Below are 24,423 nucleotides of genomic sequence, written 5' to 3' on the forward strand. Positions count from 1 at the left end.
AAAAAGAAAAGTAAACATTTAAATCAGCCATTCAGGGGAAACTGTTGAGAGTTGACTAGTGTTAATGGAATAGTGGTGATGGGTGGTAGCAAGTGGTCTCAATAGGAGTAGAACACGAGTCTAAGATATTTGCTATTAAGGGGAATAGAGATATAGGCTATTAGCTACAAGGGGCATGCAGTCAATTGAGGGCTTTCCTTTTGTTCTTTTTAAGCCAGAAAAATTTGAGTATGTTCCCATACTGATGAGAAAGATACAGACCATGGGTCATGAGACATACATTTCACAGTGTCCTTTTTCAAGCTGGGTATTTCAATCAATTTTTTTTTTTTAAAACATGTAGGTGAAAAGCGATATACTAAAAAAAGCTTAATGTTGCAATTATTTTCTTACTGGTGAGCATAAGTATATTTTTGGGTTTCTTAGATGTTTGCTTTCTCTGCTGCAAATTGTCTGTGCCAGTTCTGTGCTTTTGTTTGGTGGAGTGTTTATATTACTGTTTTTGATTACATTTTTTCAAATCTAAGAATTGGAATTTTCCCACTAACTTTGCTGTTTGATCTTCAGTTCCTTTATGTATATACAGATGTATTAGAGGGTAGTAGGAAAGTTAATGTATTTTGTGTACTCAAACTTATCATGTGGTCTTTTCCTCCCCCCTCTTGCACATTTAAGTGTAGAAGGTTCTGCATCATTTGAATAAATAGATCACCATTTATACGTATTTCCAAACTGCCTTCACATTTCTATTATTCCTCATTGTACTTTTAGGCTTTTTGTGATTAGATCTATTTCTCCAAGTCACGTCACCTGCAGCCATCATTTGGAAGGTATTCTTCTTTATCGTTTGATTAACATTCACCTTTTATTACTAAACAAATATGAACTAATATATCTTTATATAAGATGAAATCGTAACTTTAGATAATGCTTCCTACCCACTTTTATTTATTTTTTCCCTACCCATTTAAAAAAAGACTTTTTGTTATATTCTTTTATTTCTAAGTTTTAATGTTTTTAAAAAGTAATATCTACCCCAACATTGGGCTTGAACTCACAACCTCAAGATCAAGAGCCACATTCTCTCCCAACTGAGCCAGTCAGCTCCCCTGATTTCAAGTCTTTAGCACTTTAACCTCCCATTAGTGACCCATGTAGATGTCATTACATTAATAGTATTTTATACCTCTCTATCAAATCAGTTTTAGATTGTCATTGTGTTTCAGGCAATTGTTTGACACAGCTCCATGCCTAAGCTAGTCTCATTCTCATTGCTACCCTTTGTTCCATAAGCTCTTAGCTTCTTTTAAAACTAATGTTTCTATATTATGCACACAAAAATATTCATACAGTTTTATACAAATTCATGCACAGAATCTTATGCACATTGTAAATGGTCTTTGTGCTTGCATGCAGTCTATTTTTTATAGCTTGTCTCCCTCAATAGCACCTTACGGACTTGCCTCCATCAACCAATAAATGCTAATTCATTATTTCAGTGATTGCATAGTATTTTTTTTGTCATTTACACCTTTTGAGGATTTTTCATATTCTTTCTCATTAAATTGCTATTATATCAATTATAGAAAAATATTTTGAGATTGAGTTAGAATGCTGGTTCTCCACCAGGGACAATTTTGTCCTGCAGGGGACACTGAGCAGTGTCCAGAGACATTTTAGGCTGTCTGATTGGGGAGGCTTTATTTATTTATTTATTTATTTATTTATTTATTTATTTATTTATATAAATGCCTTCTTTTACTATTTATTATTATTATTTTTATTTTTTTATTGGAATTCAATTTGCCAACATATAGCATAACACCCAGTGCTCATCCCACCAAGTGCCCGCCTCAGTGCCCATCACCCAGTCACCCCAACCCCCCGCCCACCTCCCTTTCCACTACTCCTTGTTCGTTTCCCAGAGTTAGGAGTCTCTCATGTTTTGTTGTACAATGCCCAGGACAAACCCCAGTACAGAGACTGATCTGGGCCAGGATGTCAAAATCATGATTTGGCTGTAGATTTTATTTTATTTTATTTTTTATTTGGGGGATTTTTCTGGTAATTTTAAAGACTTTTTTTTTGTAGTTTTAAAATTTAATTTTTAGCTTCCATATAATTCAATGCAGTGTTTTTTAGTTTCAGGTATACAATATAGTGATTCAACAGTTGTACACATTACTCAGTGCTCATCACGATGAGGGTACTCTTAATCTGTTTCACCTATTTCACCCATCCCCCCACACACATCCCCTCTTTTAACCAGCAGTTTGTTCTCTACAGTTAAGAGTCTGTTCTGGTTTGCTTCTCTTTTGCTTTGATCATGTTTTGTTTCTTAAGTATCAATTTTAGGTAAAATCATACGGTATTTGTCTTTCTATGACTGACTTATTTCACTTAGCATTATACCCTCTAGATTCATCCATGTTGTTGCAAATGGCAACATCTCATTTGCACCTTTTAATACACTTTAACCACTCCCCCTCCACCTACCCTCTGGCAAGTACCAGTTTTTTTTTAAGATTTTATTTATTTATTCATGAGAGACAGAGAGAGGCAGAGACATAGGCAGAGGGAGAAGCAGGCTCCTCACAGGGAGTCCGATGTGTAATCCCCCCCAGACCCGATATCAGGACCTGAGCCGAAGGCAAACGCTCAACTTCTGGGCTACCCAGGTGTCCCCCAGTTTGCTTTCTGTTTTTGTTTGTCTGTTTGTTTGTTCTATTCTTTAGATTATACAAGTAAGTGAGGTCATATGGTATTTGTTTTTGTCTGAATTATGTCACTTAGTATAACATCCTCTAGATCCATCCATGTTGTTGCAAATGGCAAGATCTCATTCTTTTTTGTGGGTGAGTTATATTCCAGTGCATACACACACACACACACACACACACACACACACACACACGTATACAAATGTATATAAAACTTGTATATATTAAAATGTATATAAAATTTCATCTGTATGTATATGTATACATACAAATCTTCTGTATCCATTTATCTGTATGTATATATATGCAAATCTTTATTCATCTGTATGTGTGTGTGTATATATATATATATATATATACACAAATCTTATTTGTCCATCAATAGATGCATTGTCCATGCATCTATTAATGGACACTTGGGCTGCTTTCATATCTTGCCTATTGTAAACAATGCTGCAATAAACTTGGGGTGCATATATATTTTTGATTAGTGTTTTTGTCTTCTTTGGGAAGCAGAACCGCTTGATCATGTGGTGTTTCTATTTTTAATTTTTTGAGGAACCTCCACATTGTTTCCACAGTAGCTGTGCTAGTTTGCATTCCTACCAACAGTGCACAAGGGTTCCATCTTCTCCACATTCTCACCCACACTTGTCATTTCTTGTCTTTTTATACTAGCTAGTCTGACTGGTATGAAGTGATTGCCTTATTCTTCTGGATGTCACATAGATGGGATTTTTTTTCCTTTCAGATTGCTCACTACATATATATAATGTATATTATTTTTGAGGGATATATATATATATATATATATATATATATATATATATATATATGATTTTTTGAGAGTTAGCTTTGTGTCCAGTTACTTGACTGAATTAATTTAATAGCTTTATTAGTGTTTTTGTAGCATCTTTAGGATTTTTTACATATAAGATCACATCATCTACATACTTAATTGATTTTTTCCTTTCCAGTTTGGATGTCTCTTTCTTTCTTTCTTTCTTTCTTTCTTTCTTTCTTTCTTTCTTTCTTTCTTTCTTTCTTTCTTTCTTTCTTTCTTCTTTTCTTTCCTTCTTTCCTTTCCCACCAGAGTTCCAGGAGAGCAGCTTTGCACTACCCTCTCACCTACTATTTTTCTTTCTTTAGTTCCTCTGGCTAGAACTTCCAGTGTTATTTTGCATAGAAATCATGAAAGCGGTCATCCTTGCTTTATTCTAGACCATACAGGAAAAATGTTCACTGTGCCCCATTGAGTATCATGCTTGCTGTGGGTTTTTCATAAAAGGATTTTTTCCAAGATTTTATTTATTTATGAGAGAGAGAGAGGCAGAGACACAGGCAGAGGGAGAAGCAGGCTCCATGCGGGGAGCCTGATATGGGAATTAATCCAGGGACTCCAGGATCACACCCTGAGCCAAAGGCAGACACTCAACCACTGCCACTTCATTCATGCCTGCCACCCAGGCATCCCATCATAAAAGGCTTTATGTTGAGATAGTTTCCCTATATTCCTAGTTTTTAGTATTTTTATGGTGTTCTACACAAATATAAACATTAATTTTTTGAGAGAAGAATATAAACAATAATGTACCTGCCAGGTTAGTAATGCATGATTATGATTATGTCATGCTCTTTCTCTCTTATTTTAGTAGTAGCATTGCCTATATGGAACCAAAGAATGATACACGAATTTCAGAATTTCTTCTTCTGGGATTTTCAGAGGAACCAGAATTGCAACCCTTCCTCTTTGGGTTTTTCCTGTGCATGTACCTGGTCACCATACTTGGGAATCTGCTCATCATCCTGGCTGTCAGCTCTGATTCCCACCTCCACACACCCATGTATTTCTTCCTTGCCAACCTTTCCTTTGTAGAAATCTGTTTCATCTCCACCACTGTCCCCAAGATGCTGATGAATATACACGCAAAGAAAAAAGTCATAACATATAAAAGCTGCATCATGCAGATGTACTTTTTCCTACTTTTTGTAGGTTTGGACAACTTCCTTCTGACTGTGATGGCCTATGACAGATTCATGGCCATCTGTAATCCCCTGCACTACATGGTTATCATGAACCCTGGGCTCTGTGGACTGCTGGTTCTGGTGTCCTGGGTCGTGAGTGTCTTGCATTCCCTGTTACAAACCTTAATGGTGTTGCGGCTGTCCTTCTGTACAGAGGTGGAAATCCCCCACTTTTTCTGTGAACTCAATCAGGTGATCCAACTTGCCTGTTCTGACACCTTTCTCAACAACATGGTGATGTATCTTGCAACTGTGCTTCTGGCTGGTGGTCCCCTGGCTGGGGTCCTTTACTCTTACTCTAAGATCGTTTCCTCCATACGTAAAATACAATCAGCTAAGGGCAAGTATAAAGCATTTTCCACCTGTGCATCTCACCTCTCGGTTGTCTCCTTATTTTACTGTACGGGCCTAGGAGTGTACCTTAGCTCTGCTGCTACCCAGAGCTCCCACTCAAGTGCAGAAGCCTCGGTAATGTACACGGTTGTCACGCCCATGCTGAACCCCTTCATCTACAGCCTGCGGAACAGAGACATAAAGAGGGTTCTAAATGTATTTTTCAGAAGGAAGCCATAAAAGAGTCATTTTTCAAGAAGTATCTGTGATTGCCAGATAATGCCTAACAGCCAGAAATCGTGGTTCTTTAATTGGTTCATGAATTAAGAACCTAATCCCTCTATCTGTAACTTGGAGTTTCACTTTTTCTAAAGTTTAACTGCTTTATTAAACTTTTCTTTTTTGTTTTCTTAATTTCCATATTAGTTCCAACTCTGAATCAGAAACAATTTGGAGATTCCCATTTGTGCCATAGAGTGATGGATTGTCCTAGTTTTATGAAATAAACTACATTGCCCACTGAGACCATTCTTATAATTTTATTGTAGAAGAAACTCTAAGAGCACAGTTTTTCACTCTGAGTCTGCCATTCTTTTTATGTTAGTACCTTAAATGCTTTTCCTGATAATATAGTCTTTAACCTAGTAGTTTGTTTTGTAGCTAGTCATGGGGCTTTGTGATCCTCATTAGCATCTTGTTCTCTTATCAGCTCAGCATCCACAGTATCCCTCGTACAGAAGAGTAAGGCTAAAATTGCTTATGAAAAACACAAATCAAAAAAAAAGAAAAAGGAAAAAGAAAAACACAAACCAAGTATAATCTACAGAAAGAAAAATTTGCATAAACCAAGTGACTTGACATGGGCTCAGTATCAGGGAAGACCTGAAATAGGATGAAGTAAAAATTTTAACCACACCATATTTCACTGTGGAAAATATATTTTTGATGATGTACATCTACTCATTGAAATGTGGCATATTTGGTGTCCATCTTTAAGGGTTTTATTAATTGAAGTGAAGAATGTAGTAGCAGATTTTATATTATTTAATTGGATTATTTTGCTGTTTCTCTTTGAAAACTTCTAGTGCTGCCTACAAATATTACTCCTTCCATTGCCCTAGACTTAATATCTCCCCTTTTAAAAATGTTGTCATGAATGTTATACTGTATGTGAACAATTTCTGTCACCAATTTCTTTACCTTTCTTGTGATCTTTTGCTGCTGATTTTACTTATTTGCATTTTCTCCCCTACCCTTTTTCTTCGTTCTAACAAATCGTTTGTCAATTTTGATCAGCTTTTCAAAAATTCGCTCCTAGCTTTGTTAATCTTTTCTGTGGTTTTTCTGGTCCATATACCATTTATGTTTGCTCTGATATTTGTTATTTTTTCCTCTGCTCCATGGGACTCAGTTTATTCTTCTTTTTGTAGGTCTTTGAATCATAAAGTGAGGTTATTTACTGAAGGTCTCTTGTTTTTCTTAATGTAGGCATTTATTGCTAGAAACTTCCTTCTCTGAGCTGCGTTTGCAACATCCCATAAGTTTTGATAGGCTATGTTTTCTTTTTCATTTGATTGAAGATTTTCAAATTTCTTTTTTGGTTTCTTATTTCATCCACTGGCTGTTCATGATTGGGTGGCTTACTCCCTACATATTTGTGAGTATCTCAGATATCTGTGACCTTACATTCATTGCAGGATTATTTACAATAGCCAAAACATGGATAGAGCTGAGTATCATCTGTCATCATTGACAGATGAATTAATGATGATAGCATATCTATACAGTGTGACTCAGCAATAAGAAAGGAATATCCTTCCTTTGCTAAAATACGTATGGACTCTGAGGGCATTACACTAAGTGAATTAATCAGACAGAGAAAGACAAATAGTGTAGAATCTCACTTATATGTGAAATACAAGAATCTGAACTCATAGAACAGAGAGCAGGTTGATGTTTGCCTGTAGCTGGGGTTTGGGGAAATGAGAAGATGCTGGTGGAAGCCTATAAATCTTCAATTATAAAATGAATGAGTTCTGGGAATGTCATGTACAACATGGTCGTTTTGGTTAACTATATTGTGTTGTATACTGGCATGTTGCTAACAGAGTACAGAGTAAATGTTCTTACAACAAAAAAAAAAGAGAAATATGTGAAGTGATGGATGTATTCACTAATGTATCCTGGTGATCATTTCATTTATATGAAATCACCAAGTTGTATGCTTAAAGTTTTAGAATTTTACATGGCAATTACATGTTAATAAAACTGGAAAAATGAGGGGTGGAGGGATGGGGTAATTGGGTGATGGGCATTAAGGAGGGCATGTAATGTGATGAGCACTGGGTATTATATGCAACTGATGAATTATTGAACTCTGAAACTAATGATGTACTATATCTTGGTTAATTGAATTTAAATAAAAAAAACTGGAAAAATGAAGAAAAAATATTTCCGTCTTCTCTGTCTTCTATTTGCATTCCAATGCCATCTCCTTCCAGTGGAAGCCTCCCCATAAAAGAAAACCAAACAGTACCAGAATGAAAACCGTTATGAATATATCACTGAGAAAGTGATAGGAATTAACCAGTCAATAGGAAAACATAAGGAAGACATAAGTATCTACATAAGGATTCCATGAAGATAGCATCAGTGATAAACAGTCCTTAGTCCATCAATTGGTGAGTTAGATACAAGGTCTCCAGTCTCTCTGAGACATCTGGAAAGAAAATCTTTTATTTCTTTGAGCTTTTCTTAGACTAAGAATAGTGATCTACAGGCAAGTGGTGGGGAGCAAATATTTACAGGAAAGCCTGAGCCTCTGGAGTAAATTTCCATAAATAACTGCCCAGTGGATACATAATTCAATCTCACTGTATTCTCAGAGATCATTCCACTGTTGAAAGTTGAAGTGGAAATGAAACCTTTCAAATAGAAATTTACAGTAGTAGTAGACTGTTTGCAGAGATGGCTCCACATCCCCTTCTTTCTAGGTAGCCATGTGTTTGGCAATGTGGGCAGCACCTTCCATCAGGTGGTGGAGACTCTTCCACCACCTTTCATCTGGGCTGGATTAGGATTTTTATTTATTGTGGCCAGCAGGATATGATGGGAGTGACAGTAGTTAATAGAGACTTGGTGCATTTCTGCTGTTCTGCCTTGGAACTCTGCCTCCAGTAGCTGAATTAAGCCAGGTGGGCTTCCAGAGAAAGTGAGGACATGTGGAGCAGAGCCCAGTTGTCCAAGACAAGGCCACCCTGGACTAGCCTCAGCTAGCTAGCCAAGCCCTAATTATATAGAATGCCCTGGAGATATCAGCAGTGCTGGTGCCCCTGCAGTGCCCCCTCCCCTGGCTCTACCTTGCCCCAGTTGACAAATAGCTGACTCAAACTCTTGAGAAGATCAACAGAGATTAGAACAACTCATCACCATATAATTTCACTTGATACTAAAGACATTATACCAAGCCATTTGCTTTCAGGATGGCCTGCTTTGCAGCAACATTCATTATCATTCTGTTATTCAAGTTATTTTGGATACCTGCTAAAAGTGACTTTAAGGGCCCCTGGGTGGCTCAGCAGTTGTGCTTCCAACTCTTGGTTTCAGCTTAGGTCATGATCTGAGGCTCCTGGGATGAAGCCCGACTTTGGGCTTTACACTCAGCTAGGAGTCTGATCAAGATTCTCTGTCCCTTTCTTTCTTCCCTGTCCCCCTTTCTTCTCTCTCTTTCTCTCAAATAAACAAATAAATCTTAAAAAGAGTGGCTCTGATAAGGATCCTTTTCAGTTACATAGAAGGACATGTATTTTTTGTAGAGAATGAATAGTGACCCAGAGTCATGTACATGACTAGGCAGGAATTCATGCTCTCTGTGTTCTGCAGAGACATCTTGATTTTAGCTTAATGAGACTTATTTTTGGCTTTTACCTCCAAGGCTGGAAGAGTGCAATTTTTTTTCAAATATTTTATTTTTTGATTCATGAGAGACGAGAGAGAGGCAGAGACATAGGCAGAGGGAAAAGCAGACTTCCTACAGGGAGCCGGATGTGGGACTCGATGCCAGATCCTGAGATTAGGATCTGAGCTGAAAGTAGACGCTCAACCGCTGAGTCACCCAGGAATCCCTGGAAGACTGTAAATTTGTTTCTTTTAAACCCTCAGTGCGGAAATTGATGATAGCAGCAATAGGAAAGTGACAAAGACATTTCTCCAATAAAATTTTATTTGAAGAAACTGAAATTAAGTCTCTTAGTTCATTCACTTAGCTTCCTTGGATAAGGAAGGGCATTTTGTGTTGAAGCCCTACCTTAAGTGGAAGAAAATTCTAAAGTCAGTTTTGAGATACTCAATCCTATTAGTTGGTACAGAGGAGTTATCCTTGCATAATGTCAATGTGGTTGTGTCTTTGAGGCCTCTGGACATTAAGATAGGAAAACTGATACATTGTGAAAATTAAAGCCACCGTTCTCTAAATATTTTTGTTGGAATTTCTATAAACCTAGAATTCCACGTGAAAACAAATGTTCATTCTTTTCATTTCTTTACCCTACAAGTTTCTCTCAAGCTTTCTTTCAACACAATAGATTGGTTATAATGAGCTACAATGAGGGCTTTGGGTCTTGGGCATGTACATATATGCACAAGAGTGTGTTTTCTTGAAATGAAAATGTACATGAATATACATACATTTACATACAACCAACTCATAATCTTGAACATTCTTTGGACCCAACAAAGTATTTCCACACATTTCATCTTTCCTTACAACATTCCTTGAAGTTGTGTTTATGATTCCACATTGCCTTCAGAAGAAAATGAAGGCTGGAGGGATTACACTCTAACATTGTGTAATGAAGCAGTTAGAACTTACTGTGTACCTTCTTGAGTTCTATGGAAATGGAATCATGCAGTGTGTCTCCTGATTTTTCTTTTTTTTTAAAATATTTTATTTATTCATGGAAGACACAGAGAGAGGCAGAGACATAGGAAGAGGAGAAGCAGGCTCCCTGCAAGGAGCCCAATGTGGGACTTGGTCCTGGATCCCAGGCCCTGAGCCAAAGGCAGATGCTCAACCACTGAGCCACCAGGCGTCCTTGTCCCATGACTTTTCAATGACTCTTTCAATTCCATAAGTTGTGCACTTTAAATATGCATAGTTTTTCTCATGTAATAATCATCGAATAAATTAATTAGAATTAAAAAATTCTAGTGGTGCATGACTCAAGGTCAGATCTGGAGCATCGTTTCCTGAGTCACACCTATTGGAATGGGAGAACTCTATTCCAACTGTGGAAAAGCTAAGCTTCACATGTGGATGTTAAAATAGTGGAATTAAGGGATCCCTGGGTGGCGCAGCAGTTTAGAGCCTGCCTTTGGCCCAGGGCGTGATCCTGGAGACCCGGGATCGAATCCCACATCAGGCTCCTGGTGCATGGAGCCTGCTTCTCCCTCTGCCTATGTCTCTGCCTCTCTCTCTCTCTCTCTCTCTGTGTGTGACTATCATAAATAAATAAAAAAATTAAAATAGTGGAATTAAGACATTTCACATTTGATAAACTCATTTGAAAAAAACATTCTATTATTTATTTATTTGAGAGTGAGAGAGCACAGAGGAGAGTGAGAGGGAGAAGCAGACTCCCTGCTGAGTAGGGAGTCTCATATGGGACTCAATCCCAGGACCCCGAGACCATGACCTGAGCCAAAAGCAGACACTTAATCAGTTGAGCAACCCAGGTGCCCCTACACTAAGCCACTTTATTTTACAATGCTTTGTATGCAACAAAAGCTCACTGATATAATAATTAAATTAGGCAGAACTCATGGCATGTGTAGTAATCTGATTCTTTTTTTATTCTAGGCATTGGTTCTGATACTTGAAAGTAGCCTTCATGATTACTCTGTTCTTCAAGTTTGTCTCACTGACTGTATTAAAAAATGAGTCCATCGAGGCCTCTTAGAGGTAATGTGGAGAGGTTGGAAGGACTTGCATGTGTGCACAAAATTGGGACTCTGAATCACATATCTGGACAGGATTCCAATCCTGCCAGTGAGGTGTCCTGTGATTATGAGGATGATATATAATGGATGATACTGATAGTGTTCATTCACTGTCCCTTCAGAAATTATGGGAAAATTTTGAATAGTGGGAGATATTTCACTTAGAGAAATGGAAGGAATGATATTTGTATATAGCACTGGAAAATTTCAACCCAAATCCAGAAAATAATTTAAGAAAACCCCAAACATGCCACCATCTTTCCTCTTACTGAATATACCTTAGAAATGGACCTTGATATTCCATAATTTATTTTATTTTTTAAAAAAAATGGATAAAGAAGATGTGGTTTATGTATACAATGGAGTATTACTCAGCCATTAGAAATGACAAATACCCACCATTTGCTTCAACGTGGATGGAACTGGGGGGTATTATGCTGAGTGAAATAAGTCAATCGGAGAAGGACAAACATTATATGTTCTCATTTATTTGGGGAATATAAATAATAGTGAAAAGCATTAGAAGGGAAGGGAGAAGAAATGTGTGGGAAATATCAGAAAGGGAGACAGAACATAAAGACTCCTAACTCTGGGAAACGAACTAAGGGTGGTGGAAGGGGAGGAGGGTGGGGGGTGGGGGTGAATGGGTGACGGGCACTGAGGGGGGCATTGACGGGTTGAGCACTGGGTGTTATTCTGTAAGTTGGCAAATTGAACACCAATAAAAAATAAATTTTTTATTAAAAAAGACTTTATTCATTTATTCATGAGATAATGAATAAAATTATTCTCTTTCTCTCTCACAGAGAGAAAGAGAGGCAGAGACACAGGCAGAGGGAGAAGCAGGCTCTATGCAGGGAGCCCGACATGGGACTTGATCCCGGGTCTCCAGGATCATGCCCTGGGCTGAAGGTGGTGCTAAACCACTGAGCCACCAGGCTGCCCCGATATTCCATAATTTAATGAGTAGATGAAGTGCCTGAGAAAGAAATACTTTGCATAGCAATAAATCTATGATTTAATATTTTGCTTCATCATCCTTAAAGTCAACTGGACTCCAAGGCCATATTATATCAATCTATTTTTTCCATTAATGTCTTTCGATGTAGATTCCACTTGGAGACATGGATTTTTATTATCATTTCTTTTGCTAGTGACTAGGGTAGGCATGGTGGACACAAGCTGTGTAACAACAGGATCCTAATGTGTAGAAAAATCCTCAGGATCAGCTATAACAACCAGTATGTCAAAGTGTGCATTCTCAGGAAGAGCATTTAAGGTAATTATATACAAAAGAATCATGTTCATAAAAGTGAAGCACAGTGGTCTCAGATTTTTCTCTGTTATAAACTAATATAAATAGCTATGGTGGTCAAGAATAGATTTTCCATAGGAGTAGTATTTGGTCAAACAAAACAAACAAAAAAATACTTACTAGGATATATTTTATTCGAGAAGAAATTATTCTTAGCAGATACATGTAGTCCTTTAAAAAAATGAGGATTTCCAAATATTTCACAACCAAGGTTAGGAATAGCATTGAGAGAGTAGGAAAATGACAAAGGGAAAAATCTCTGGGATATCAGAGATATCACAAAGCTTAATAAAGTGAGTATCGTAAATTATATAGAAAGGCAAAGAAGAAATAGAAAGGAAAAAAATAGAGGCATGTCCCACTTCCACAATCTGATCAAAGTATCTCAAGATTTGGCTCAGGTTTTGGGCCTTGCAATCATGGGCACTTCTTCAGCCCCAGGACGATTGGTCCCTTTAGAGCTGGCATCCCAGAGAATCTCATCAGAGCCTCCTTTATGTCTCTGTTCCGCAGGCTGTAGATGAAGGGATTCAGCATGGGCGTGACCACTGTGTATATCACTGAGGCCACTGCACTTGAGTGGGAGCTCTGGGTAGCAGCAGAGCTAAGGTACACTCCTAGGCCCGTACAGTAAAATAAGGAGACAACCGAGAGGTGAGATGCACAGGTGGAAAATGCTTTATACTTGCCCTGAGCTGATGAGATTCTATGTATGGAGGAAACAATCTGAGAGTAAGAGTAAAGGATCCCAAAGAAGGGACCACCAGCCAGAAGCACAGTTGCAAGATACATCACCATGTTGTTGAGAAAGGTGTCAGAGCAGGCAAGTTGTATCATCTGATTCAGTTCACAGAAAAAGTGGGGGATTTCCACCTCTGTACAGAAGGAGAGCTGCAACACCATGGAGGTTTGTAACAAGGAATACAGGACACTCACGACCCAGGACACCAGAACCAGCAGTGCACAAAGCCAGGGGTTCATGATCACCGTGTAGCGCAGGGGGTGACAGATGGCTACAAACCGGTCATAAGCCATCACAGTTAGAAGAAAGATGTCTAATCCTGTAAACAGTATGAAAAAGTACATCTGTGTGAGGCACCTTGCATAGGTGATGACTTTGCTTTGGGTCTGGATGTTCTGCAGCATCTTGGGAACGGTGGTGGAGGTGAAACAGATGTCTACAAAGGACAGGTTGGTGAGGAAGAAGTACATAGGGGTGTGGAGGTGGGGGTCAGAGCTGACGGCCAGGATGATGAGCAGGTTTCCAAACACAGTGACCAGGTACATGGAGAGGAAAAGCCCAAATACAAGGGGCTGTAGTTCTAGTTCTTCTGAAAATCCCATAAGGTAGAATTCTGAAATTCCTGTATAATTTCCTGGGTCCATATGGTGGAGGCGACTACCAGCACAGGGGAAAATAACATGACTCATTTTCACAGAAATGGATATTGTTCACATTGTGGAAATGCAACAATTTATATTTTCCAGTCAAGAAACTAATTTCAATATTTTTGAATGGATCTGGGCCTTTGAAGTGATTCCCATTTCCTCTCTGACTTGGAATTTTATTTTTTTCTTTTTAATTTAAGATTTGGAATTTTCATCCCAACATCAGATGTTTCCCAACAGTTCAAGTATTGTATAGTCTTAGTAGGAAATTCTTTCATGCATTTGAGGAATATATAGAGTGTGGACCATGTTTCAAAATTCTAGTCATAAAGTGTAAGGAGGTGAAAAGCAAAAATCCCTAGAATTGTGTGATGATGATGGAAGTAGATATACAGATTAAATAATCATGAAATGGGGACAGAACACATTCTGTGTTCTATGAAGAACACAGAAGCGCTTTGAAGGAGAGAGTGGGTGGGTGTTATGTTGGGTGTTCAGTCAAGATTGGCTAAGGAGGTGGCATTTGAACAGAGACCTCAAGGAAGAGGGTGGAAGACCAGAGGTCTTCCTGGCAGAGGGAAGGGCTAGTGCAAAGGCCCTGAGGTAGTGTTTCCATTAGAAAATCAAGGCTCAGAAGGAAGCCAATGTGTTCAGGGGAATGGACAAGAGGGAAAGTGATGAGAGGTGGTGGCAGGGAATTTTGTAGAACCATTGGCCTCATAGATTTTTAAAGTTCAAGACACAGGAGCTTCCTTGTTCACACTATGTACCTCTTGTACTTTATGATCTGATTGGAATAGTGTCCTGTCTGTCCATTGAACATCCTTCCTTACTCAATCTGTTGATTGAGTTTAGCCCGTGTAGTATAGGGCTCACCTTGAAATAGAGAAGCCTGTGTGTCCTTGCTTGAGGACTGCTCTCACTCATCAACGTGTATGTGTGCACATGCATGGACACACATGCACACATACATTCTCACATACACACAACTCAGCACACCATGCCCTCTTGTTGTGTGTTCTTCTATGTCCTTCTCACCTCCCCCCAACCACTCCAACACACTCTTTAGGATATGAATGCATACAAATAATATCATCTTTTCCATAAGAATGTAAAAACATACCCAGCAGTTGTGTTCAATATTTGGGGTGTTTTCTCATTCTATATAAATTTTAGATTGTTTGTTCCAGCTCTGTGAAAAATGTTGGTGGTATTTTGATCAGGTTTACATTGAATGTGTAGATTGCTTTGAGTAACAGGTATTTTTAACAATATTTGTTCTTCCAATTCAGGAGCATGGAATTTTTTCCATTTCTTTGTGTCTTCCTCAAATTTTTTAATATAAATGTTCTACAATTAATAGTACAGATCTTTTACCTCTTTGGTTAGGTTTATCCCTAGATATCTTATGGTTTTTGGTACAATTGTAAACAGCTAAGAGACACATGAAAAAAATGCTCAACATGACTCATCACCAGGGAAATACAGATCAAAACCACATTGAGATACCACCTCACACCGGTCAGAATGGCTAAAAATAACAAGACAGAAAACAACAGGTGTTGGCCCAGATGTGGAGAAAGGGGAACCCTCTCATACTGTTGGTGGGAATGCAAACTGGTGCAGCCATTCTGGAAGATAGTATGGAGATTGCTCAAAAAATTAAAAATAGAGCTACCCTATGACCTAGCAATTGCACTACTAGGTATTTATCCAATGTACACAAACAGTGATTCAAAGGGGCAGCTGAACCTCAATGTTTATAGCAGCAATGTCCACGATAGCCAAAATATGGAAAACCCCAGATGTCCATCAACAAATGAATGGATAAAGAAGATGTGGTATATATATATATATATATATATATATATATATATATATATATACACACACACACAATGAGATATTACTCAGCCTTTAAAGAATGAAATCTTGCCATTTGCAATGACATGGATGGAGTTAGAGTGTATTATGCTAAGCCAAATAGGTCAGTTAGAGAAAGACAAATACCATATGATTTCACTCATAAGTGAAATTTAAGAAACAAAACTGATGAATGTAGGAGAAGGGAAAGAAAAATAAAATAAGGTAAAAAAAGAGAGGGCGGAAACCCTAAAATATTCTTGATTATAGGACAGAAATAGAGGGTTGCTGGTGGGGAGGTGGGTGAGGGAATGGGATAATTGGGTGATGGGTATTAAGGAAGGCATGTGATGTAATGAGCCCTGAATATTATACGCAACTGATGAATCATTAAATTCTACCTCTGAAACTAATAATACATTGTATATTAACTAAATTGAATTTAAATAAGAAATTTAAAAAATAACACCAAGAAAAAATTGTGTTCAATACAAAGAAATAGAGACAGACAGAGGGAGGGAGAAATGGGATGGATATAAAGAGTAAAATGATCTAATACATTCAGCTGACCTGAAAGACTGTTAGAAAGGAAAGCTCCCCTGGTGCTGGTGGCATTCCATTCTGGTTTCATCCTATTAATACCCATCAAAAATAATAAAAGAGGAAAAATAAATTTGTCCAAAAGACAAAGTAATGACATCTTTATGGTGTGAAACACCTTATAGATTGAACATCACAAGAGAAAAATTAGTAAAAAGAAGGAAACAATACTTCACAACATTTGGGCCTTTTTATTACCGGATAGCAGATAGCAGAAGACTTGTTTTTCCTGTGCCTATTACATATTTATTTGACCAGTTGGTTTTTATTTGGCCCAATAGAGGATGTGATGAACCCCTGTATCACTTTTTCTATATGACATCTTTTTGTGTTTATTTGTTATTTTTAGCCTTTGGGTTTTAGTCACTTTCTTGACAAGTCTCAGGAGCACAACTACTCACAGTTCTGTTCCTTGTTCAACATGCAAAGGCCTCCCCAGACTCTGTAAAATCCTAAACAGCCTGTGGCAATCTATCCTCTTACTCTGAATAATTTTCATGTGACTTATCTGAGGGCATTATCTCGTACTCACATTTATCTCACTGTGCTCTTGTCTGTCACTGTGACTTAAGAACCAAAGAGGCAGGGACTTCACCTGAACTGTTCATCTTCTTCTTTATGGGTGTGGATGTATATGCACTTATATAGAAACAAATATAAAACAAGGAAACATTATGAAATACAGAGAATGACAGAGGAGAGAAAACCAGGTTAAAGAGAGTGGTTTTGGTACAACCATATCCAGCAACATTGAAGGGAGTTTTGAGAACTGAAACAGGATCTACAGGAGCAGTAATTCCACAAAATCAACATGGACAAGTAATAAAATTCCCCAAGATCTTGAAATAGGAGGGAATTAAGTATTTTTAAAATTCTTAGACATTTCTGTAACATAGAAGATGCTCTTTTAGTATTTTCTTAAAAGAGATTTTATTTATTTATTCATGAGAGACAGAGAGAGAGGCAGAGACATAGGCAGAGGGAGAAGCAGGCTCCATGCAGGGAGCCCGATGCAGGACTCCATCCTGAGACTCCAGGATCACACCCTGGGCTGAAGCAAGGTACTAAACTGCTGAGCAACCCAGGGATCCCCACTTTTAGTATTTGTGGAAGAATCAGGAATTAGGCCTCATTATATATGAATATTTAATACATGACAAAGCTGCATTTCAATTTAGCTGGAAAAGATTGTATTGTCAAATGGAAGTTTGCACAAATAGCCTTCTACCTGGAAGGAAGTGCAGTGGCTCCTTATCTCACACAACTCACGAAAATCAGAAGGAGTAAACCTCAGTTTAGGAGTAACCATTCCATTCCATTTTAGATGCATATCTAGAAACCTACATATAAAACCATCATAGTTGGTTTCACTCATATGTGGAATATAAGACATAGTGAAAGAGATTGTAAGGGAAAGAAGGAAAACTGAGTGGGGAAAAATTAGAGAGGGAGACTAACCATGAGAGACTCCTAACTCTGGGAAACAAAGGGTTGTGGAAGGGAAGGTAGGTGAGGGGATGGGGTAACTGGGTGATGGGCACTGAGGAGGGCACTTGATGGGATGAACACATGGTGTTACACTATATGTTGGCAAATTGAATTTAATTTAAAAAATTAAAAAAATAAAACCATCATAATTAAGGCAAAATAACCTCAGAGGTAAGAAGATAGATATATTTAACTAAATAAAACTTAAGACCATTTTATGGCCAAAAATATATAACTAAAAGTCAATAGAGAAACTGATTTGTTTGCATATAATTTGAAAATTATATGCAACGCTGATAATTATAGATAAGTAGGCATATGAAAAGTGTACATATAATAACAATAGAAAATATACATGGTGTTCATATAGATAAGCATTTACTTGAGCTCACAGATAGTTTAAAAAACTCAATAAGAAATCTCTTTCAATGGTGCAGCCACTCTGGAAAACTGTGTGGAGGTTCCTCAAAGAGTTAAAAATAGTCCTGCTTTACGACCCAGCAATTGCACTGTTGGGGATTTACCTCAAAGATACAGATGCAATGAAACGCCGGGACACCTGCACCCCGATGTTTCTAGCAGCAATGTCCACAATAGCCAAACTGTGGAAGGAGCCTCGGTGTCCATCGAAAGATGAATGGATAAAGAAGATGTGGTTTATGTATACAATGGAATATTACTCAGCCATTAGAAATGACAAATACCCACCATTTGCTTCGACGTGGATGGAACTGGAGGGTATTATGCTGAGTGAAGTAAGTCAATCGGAGGAGGACAAACATTATATGGTTTCATTCATTTGGGGAATACAAATAATAGTGAAAGGGAATAGAATGGAAGGGAGAAGAAATGGGTAGGAAATAATCTGAAAAGGAGACAGAGCATAAAGACTCCTAACTCTGGGAAACGAACTAGGGGTGGTGGAATGGGAGGAGGGCAGGGGGTGGGGGTGAGTGGGTGACGGGCACTGAAGGGAGCACTTGACATGATGAGCACTGGGTGTTATTCTGTATGTTGGCAAATTGGACTCCAATAAAAAATAAACTTATTATTAAAAAAATAAAAGGGCTGTGAGCTTGAAAAAGAAAAAGAAATCTCTTTCACACCCATCACCCCAAGAAAGCACTCAAAAGGCTGTCACATTAATAGGGGTTTGGAATTTTTAAAGAAGTAACAAAAGATTACTTTGTAGTTTTCCTGTCAGAATGCAGAAGTGTTATAACATCTTGGGGAGGCTCTGAAGTCAGTGGCAAATATTAAAAATACAGATGAGGGGATCCCTGGGTGGCTCAGTGGTTTAGTGCCTGCCTTTGGCCCAGGGTGTGATCCTGGAGTCCCGGGATCGAGTCCCACGTTGGGATCCTGGCATGGAGCCTGCTTCTCCCTCCTCCTGTGTCTCTGCCTCTCTCTCTCTCTCTATGTCTATCATGTATAAATAAATAAATAAATCTAAAAAAATAAAAATACAGATGTTCTTTGGGGCATTTGGCTTGCTCAGCCGGTAGAGCACGGGACTCTTGAGCTTGGGATTGTAATTTCAAGCCCCAGGTTAGGTGTAAAGATTACTTAAAAGAAATAAAATATTTTTTTAAAATACAGATATTCTTTAACTTTGGGTTTTGCAGTCTGGACATTCTGCACTATGGACATTCTGGGCCAGTTCCTTCTCTGTGGTGGGCTTTGGTTGTGAAACATAGTTTTAAGTATTTATAAATATTTCATAACATTGATACATTGTACTTTTAAAAAAGATTTTATTTACTCATGGAGATATACAGAGAGAAACGCAGAGACATAGGCAGAGGGAGAAGTGGACTCCCTGCGTGGGGGGAGCCTGATGTGGGACTCCATCCCAGGACCCCAGGATCATGACCTGAGCCAAATGCAGATGCTTAACCACTGAACCACTCAGGTGCCCCTGAATATATTGTAGTTTAATGAGAAAAAAATATAAGAGGCCATCAAAAGTGTAAATGACACAGCCACACCATGCAATGTCATGCAGGCATAGAAATCATGAATAAGAATTCCACTGGTTGACTAGAGGGACATGTATAAGGTACTCCTTATACTCCTTATACCCTCCTGAGTCAGAAGGATGGGGGAGAAAACTAGAAAAAAGAGATTGTGCAGAACATAAAGAGTACTTATGATATACATTAGTATCTTTTATACAGTCCAGTTGATTGTGTGAATGTGTAAGTATGCATAACACAGCATAGTTTTAAAATAAGTGAAACTTTTGAATGAAAGAAGAACAATGAAAGTGCATTTAGGCTAAGCAGAGTGGGTCAAAACAACTGTCTGAAATCAAATTGAAGGAAGTCTTCAAACAAACTTCTGAACAAAGATATTTAAGAGAGTAGGAATTTAATTAAATTGATGATGGTACAAAACTAAATTAGATTGCTAAGGACTCAGGAAAAAGAATATGAAAAGGTCTTTTAATGTGGAGAAAGAGTGGTCTCTAAAGTTTTAGTTTCACCTCACATAAAGATACATGGGACCAGTATGCTTATGGAAGGTAGAGATGATTCCTGGTCAAACATAAAGAAGAATGCCTTTCATGTAATGGCATTCCTATTTTAGAAATAGATCCAATAATAAAAGGGCACAACGAACAATAAGGAATACAGAGATGTGAACACTAGTTGAAAATACGTATAAAGGGTGATTTGTGGGCAGTAAGTATGCAGAAGAAAGCAGGTATTCATAAGTGATGAAGAAATATTAAGGTAACAGATAAATCAGTAAAAGAAATGGAGGGAATATATTATGACTAACTCACAGACTTTATAAAAAGCAGTGGAGGGAATACATTACAACTAACTCACAGACTTTACCACACAAAATTTATATACCCTCACACATTCTGCACAGATACATCTACACATACATAAAAAAGCAAAATAGCAAGTAGCTAAATTGGTGAAATAAACACCAATTTTTTTGCTTGAAAAAACACAATGAAAAACAGGAATAAAGCCACTCGGTCCCCACCATGCAAACACCAAGGACTCCCACAGACAATTTTTGACAGAGAAAGTGAGTGGCTAGCTAACCCAGACCATAGTCAGGTTCACAGGTAATAAGGTAATTGTAAAGAAAGCTCATTAGCATACCCCTTTTCACATAATACATTAAAAAAATTTCATTTGAATACTCAAGGGAGAGGAGTTACTGTGATATGTATGTTTCATGTACTGTTCTTGCATAGATGTACCTGTGAGAATTCTTTTGTCTAGATTGTTCTTATTAGTATGGATATGTAGTCTAATATGTCCCATCTTAAAAATGAAAAGACATATCCTCACTTCACCGTATATCCCTCCACCGCTAATACTTTGACTTTTCTACTCTGGTTAATTGCAAAGATCCTTGGTCTCATGTTCTACCTTTATGCTTCCCATTCCCCCATATGATTGGGTTTCTATGATTATGATTTAGTTGTTAAAGATTTACTTGAACTTTGGATTTCTGAGTTCCATTTCACTTCTATATTTAGCATCATAAATACATAAATGAATCAATCAATAAATTTCTCAATCAAGCCAGGAAACATCCACAGCAAGCTCTCATCTCTGGGCTAGGCTGGACTGGCCCTCAGGTGACCTCAGGTAAATGCTCTTGACTTTCCTTCTCTTCACCTTCTCTTGCAGTCCATACTGGGCGGTAAAACTCATTTAGATGGGGTCTCTGAGAAGAAGGTCTGTACATGGAAATCAAAATACCTATGTGGCTGGTTGATAGATATGAAGCTGTGTCCCCAGACAGGAGAATAGCAGTGGGTCAAACGTTAGTGCCCTGTCCAGACTTACGACTGCACAGGAAAAGACCAGGTCTTGTCCATCCCGAGGTTGCCTGAGCTATGGGACTGCATCAGAGGAGGTATTTACAGCTGCTTCAGGCTTCTCATCCTGTTCCTCCCACCTCTAGGCTCATGATTTCCCTTTGGGATACTGATGTGGACAGAAAGGAAACTTTTCCTGTTGAATTTCTGTTCCTAGGAGACCAGGTGAAGTAATTTTTTCTTACTCTTTTTCTATTTCTTCTTCTGCCTTTCAGCACCTTATCCCAATCCTGAGTGAATATTTTCTCCTGTTTAAGACTGAGGAATCAATCCTGCCTAGGACCCTTGGGCCCTTCAAAGCATCGACTTGTGGTGGAGACACAACCCCTGATATCTCTAGAAAGTTACTTTTCCCTTTCTCAACCAAGATGATAAGTTTTTTCCTGTAATATAAAATCCTGGCCACTTCACCCTCGGCTTTATGAGAGTAAAACAATTAGGAATTTTACACTTCTATAACAAGTTCAGAGCTATGGCTTAAAATATCATTATAAAATGTTTGTTAATTGTTAGAGATAGATTTAGATCTTTTTTATGAACTGTAATCTGAGTTTAGCACCTTACAGGAGTTGCCTGATTCAATTTTTATGGAAGTACATTCTATGAGGAAGCGCTGGTGTGAACTCCCTTCCCCATGGAGACATGGGGCTTGAAGAATTTAGTGATCTTCTCAGTTATCATTGCAGAAAGGGATGGGTGTTAATTGCATTCTGTCAGGATGCTCACAGTTGTCAAACTCTGTACCAGTGGTCCCAACCAGAGGTGATTCCTTCCTCTTGGGCGTATCTGGCAATGTCGGAGGGACGCTGCTCAATACCTCCATTGAGCAGGACAGCTCCCAACACACATCATGACCCTACCTTAAAGGTCAAATTGAAAATGTGAGGAAACGTAGTCTAGACCTGCACTTCTCCAACCTCAAAGTGCAGAGGAATCACCAAGGGTTCTAGCCTAAATGCAGACTCTGCTTGGCCCAGGAGTTCAGCATTTCTAACAAGCTCCTGAGTGATGTTGGTGCTGCAGGTCCTGGTCTGTGGGCCACTCTTTTGAGTAGTAAGGCTGTGGTCCTGTGATAGAGTAAGGTGCAGGTGAGTGTAGGTCTTCTCTTTTTCTTTGGGGTGGGGAGGAAAGAAAAAAAAAACATCCAAAATGTATTCTCCAACAAGACAGACAGCATCAGCAGGTAAAAACTACAGGGGTTTCTCCACAGATCATACATTCACTCGGGCATGATTTGCTTAACAGGAAGAAAGGCTCTGGTGTGTTCTAGTAACAATATCCACTTCACAGTGTAAACAGGTACTAGCTTGTGTTCTCAACTTACAATTCCAGAAGGAAAGGCATAATGTGGCAAATAAATTTTTGGATCCTAAAGACAGGTGCAATAACACAGACCGACTTTTTTTTTTGTAAATTTATTTTTTATTGTTGTTCAATTTGCCAACATATAGAATAACTCCCAGTGCTCATCCCATCAAGTGCCACCCTCAGTGCCCGTCGCCCAGTCGCCCCCACCCCCGCCCACCTCCCCTTCCCCCACCCCCGGTTCGTTTCCCAGAGTTAGGAGTCTATCATGTTCTGTCTCCCTTCTGATATTTCCCACTAATTTTTTTCTCCTTTCCCCTTTATTCCCTTTCACTATTTTTTATATTCCCCAAATGAAAGAGACCATATATAATGTTTGTCCTTCTCTGATTGACTTATTTCACTCAGCATTTCCCTCCAGTTCCATCCACATCAAAGCAAATGGTGGGTATTTGTCGTTTCTAATGGCTGAGTAATATTCCATTGTATACGTAAACCATATCTTCTTTATCCATTCATCTTTCGATGGACACCGAGGCTCCTTCCACAGTTTGGCTATTGTGGACATTGCTGCTAGAAACATCGGGGTGCAGGTGTCCCGGCGTTTCACTGCATCTGTATCTTTGGGGTAAATCCCCAGCAGTGCAATTGCTGGGTTGTAGGGCAGGTCTATTTTTAACTCTATGAGGAACCTCCACACAGTTTTCCAGAGTGGTTGCACCAGTTCACATTCCCACCAACAGTGCAAGAGGGTTCCCTTTTCTCCGCTACCTCTCCAACATTGTGGTTTCCTGCCCTGTTAATTTTCCCTATTCTCACTGGTGTGAGGTGATATCTCACTGTGGTTTTGATTTGTATTTCCCTGATGCCAAGTGATGCAGAGCATTTTCTCATGTGCATGTTGGCCATGTCTATGTCTTCCTCTGTGAGTTCTTTTCAAGTCATTTTTTTTCTTTTTTTAATAAATTAATTTTTCATTGGTGTTCAATTTACTGAATATACCTTACAAATGGACCCTGATATTCCATAATTTATTTAATTTTTAAAAAGATTTTATTAATGAGAATAATGAAAAAATTATTCTCTTTCTCTCTCACAGAGAGAAAGAGACAGAGACACAGGCAGAGGGAGAAGCAGACACTATGCAGGGAGCCTGACCTGGGGCTTGATCCTGGGTCTCCAGGATCATGCCCTGGGCTGAAGGCGGTGCTAAACCACTGAGCCACTGGGCTGCCCCAATATTCCATAATGTAATGAGTAGATGAAGTGCCTGAGAAAGAAATTTTTCGCATAGCAATAAATCTATGATTTAATATTTTGCTTCATCATCCTTAAAGCCAACTCGACTCCAAGGCCATATTATGTCAATCTATTTTTCTCCATATATGTCTTTCGATGTAGATTCCACTTGGAGACATGGATTTTTATTATCATTTCTTTTGCTAGTGACTAGGGTAGACATGGTGGACACAAGCTGTGTAACAACAGGATCCTAATATGTAGAAAAATCCTCAGGATCAGCTATAACAACCAGTGTG

General features: G+C 38.5%; 2 protein-coding genes across 2 annotated transcripts; one reads left to right on the forward strand and one right to left on the reverse strand.

The window, feature by feature from the left end:
* Positions 1-4,327: 4,327 nt before the first annotated feature.
* On the forward strand, positions 4,328-5,318 carry LOC112666645 (olfactory receptor-like protein OLF4). The gene has a single exon (XM_025457829.1). It carries the CDS (start codon positions 4,329-4,331, stop codon positions 5,316-5,318), a length of 990 nt encoding a protein of 329 aa, XP_025313614.1. The 5' UTR covers position 4,328.
* A 5,363-nt stretch (positions 5,319-10,681) lies between these two features.
* On the reverse strand, positions 10,682-13,776 carry LOC112666646 (olfactory receptor 7A5-like; the record flags this gene model as incomplete). The annotated part of the gene is made up of 2 exons (XM_025457831.3): positions 12,869-13,776; positions 10,682-10,694 (listed from the first exon to the last, which is right to left on the reverse strand). Coding segments are annotated over exons 1-2 (921 nt in total), but the record flags the coding sequence as incomplete, so codon positions are not given.
* Between the last annotated feature and the right edge of the window lie 10,647 nt (positions 13,777-24,423).

Source organism: Canis lupus, chromosome 20, assembly GCF_003254725.2.
Source record: "Canis lupus dingo isolate Sandy chromosome 20, ASM325472v2, whole genome shotgun sequence".
NCBI classification, from domain to species: Eukaryota; Metazoa; Chordata; class Mammalia; order Carnivora; family Canidae; genus Canis; species Canis lupus.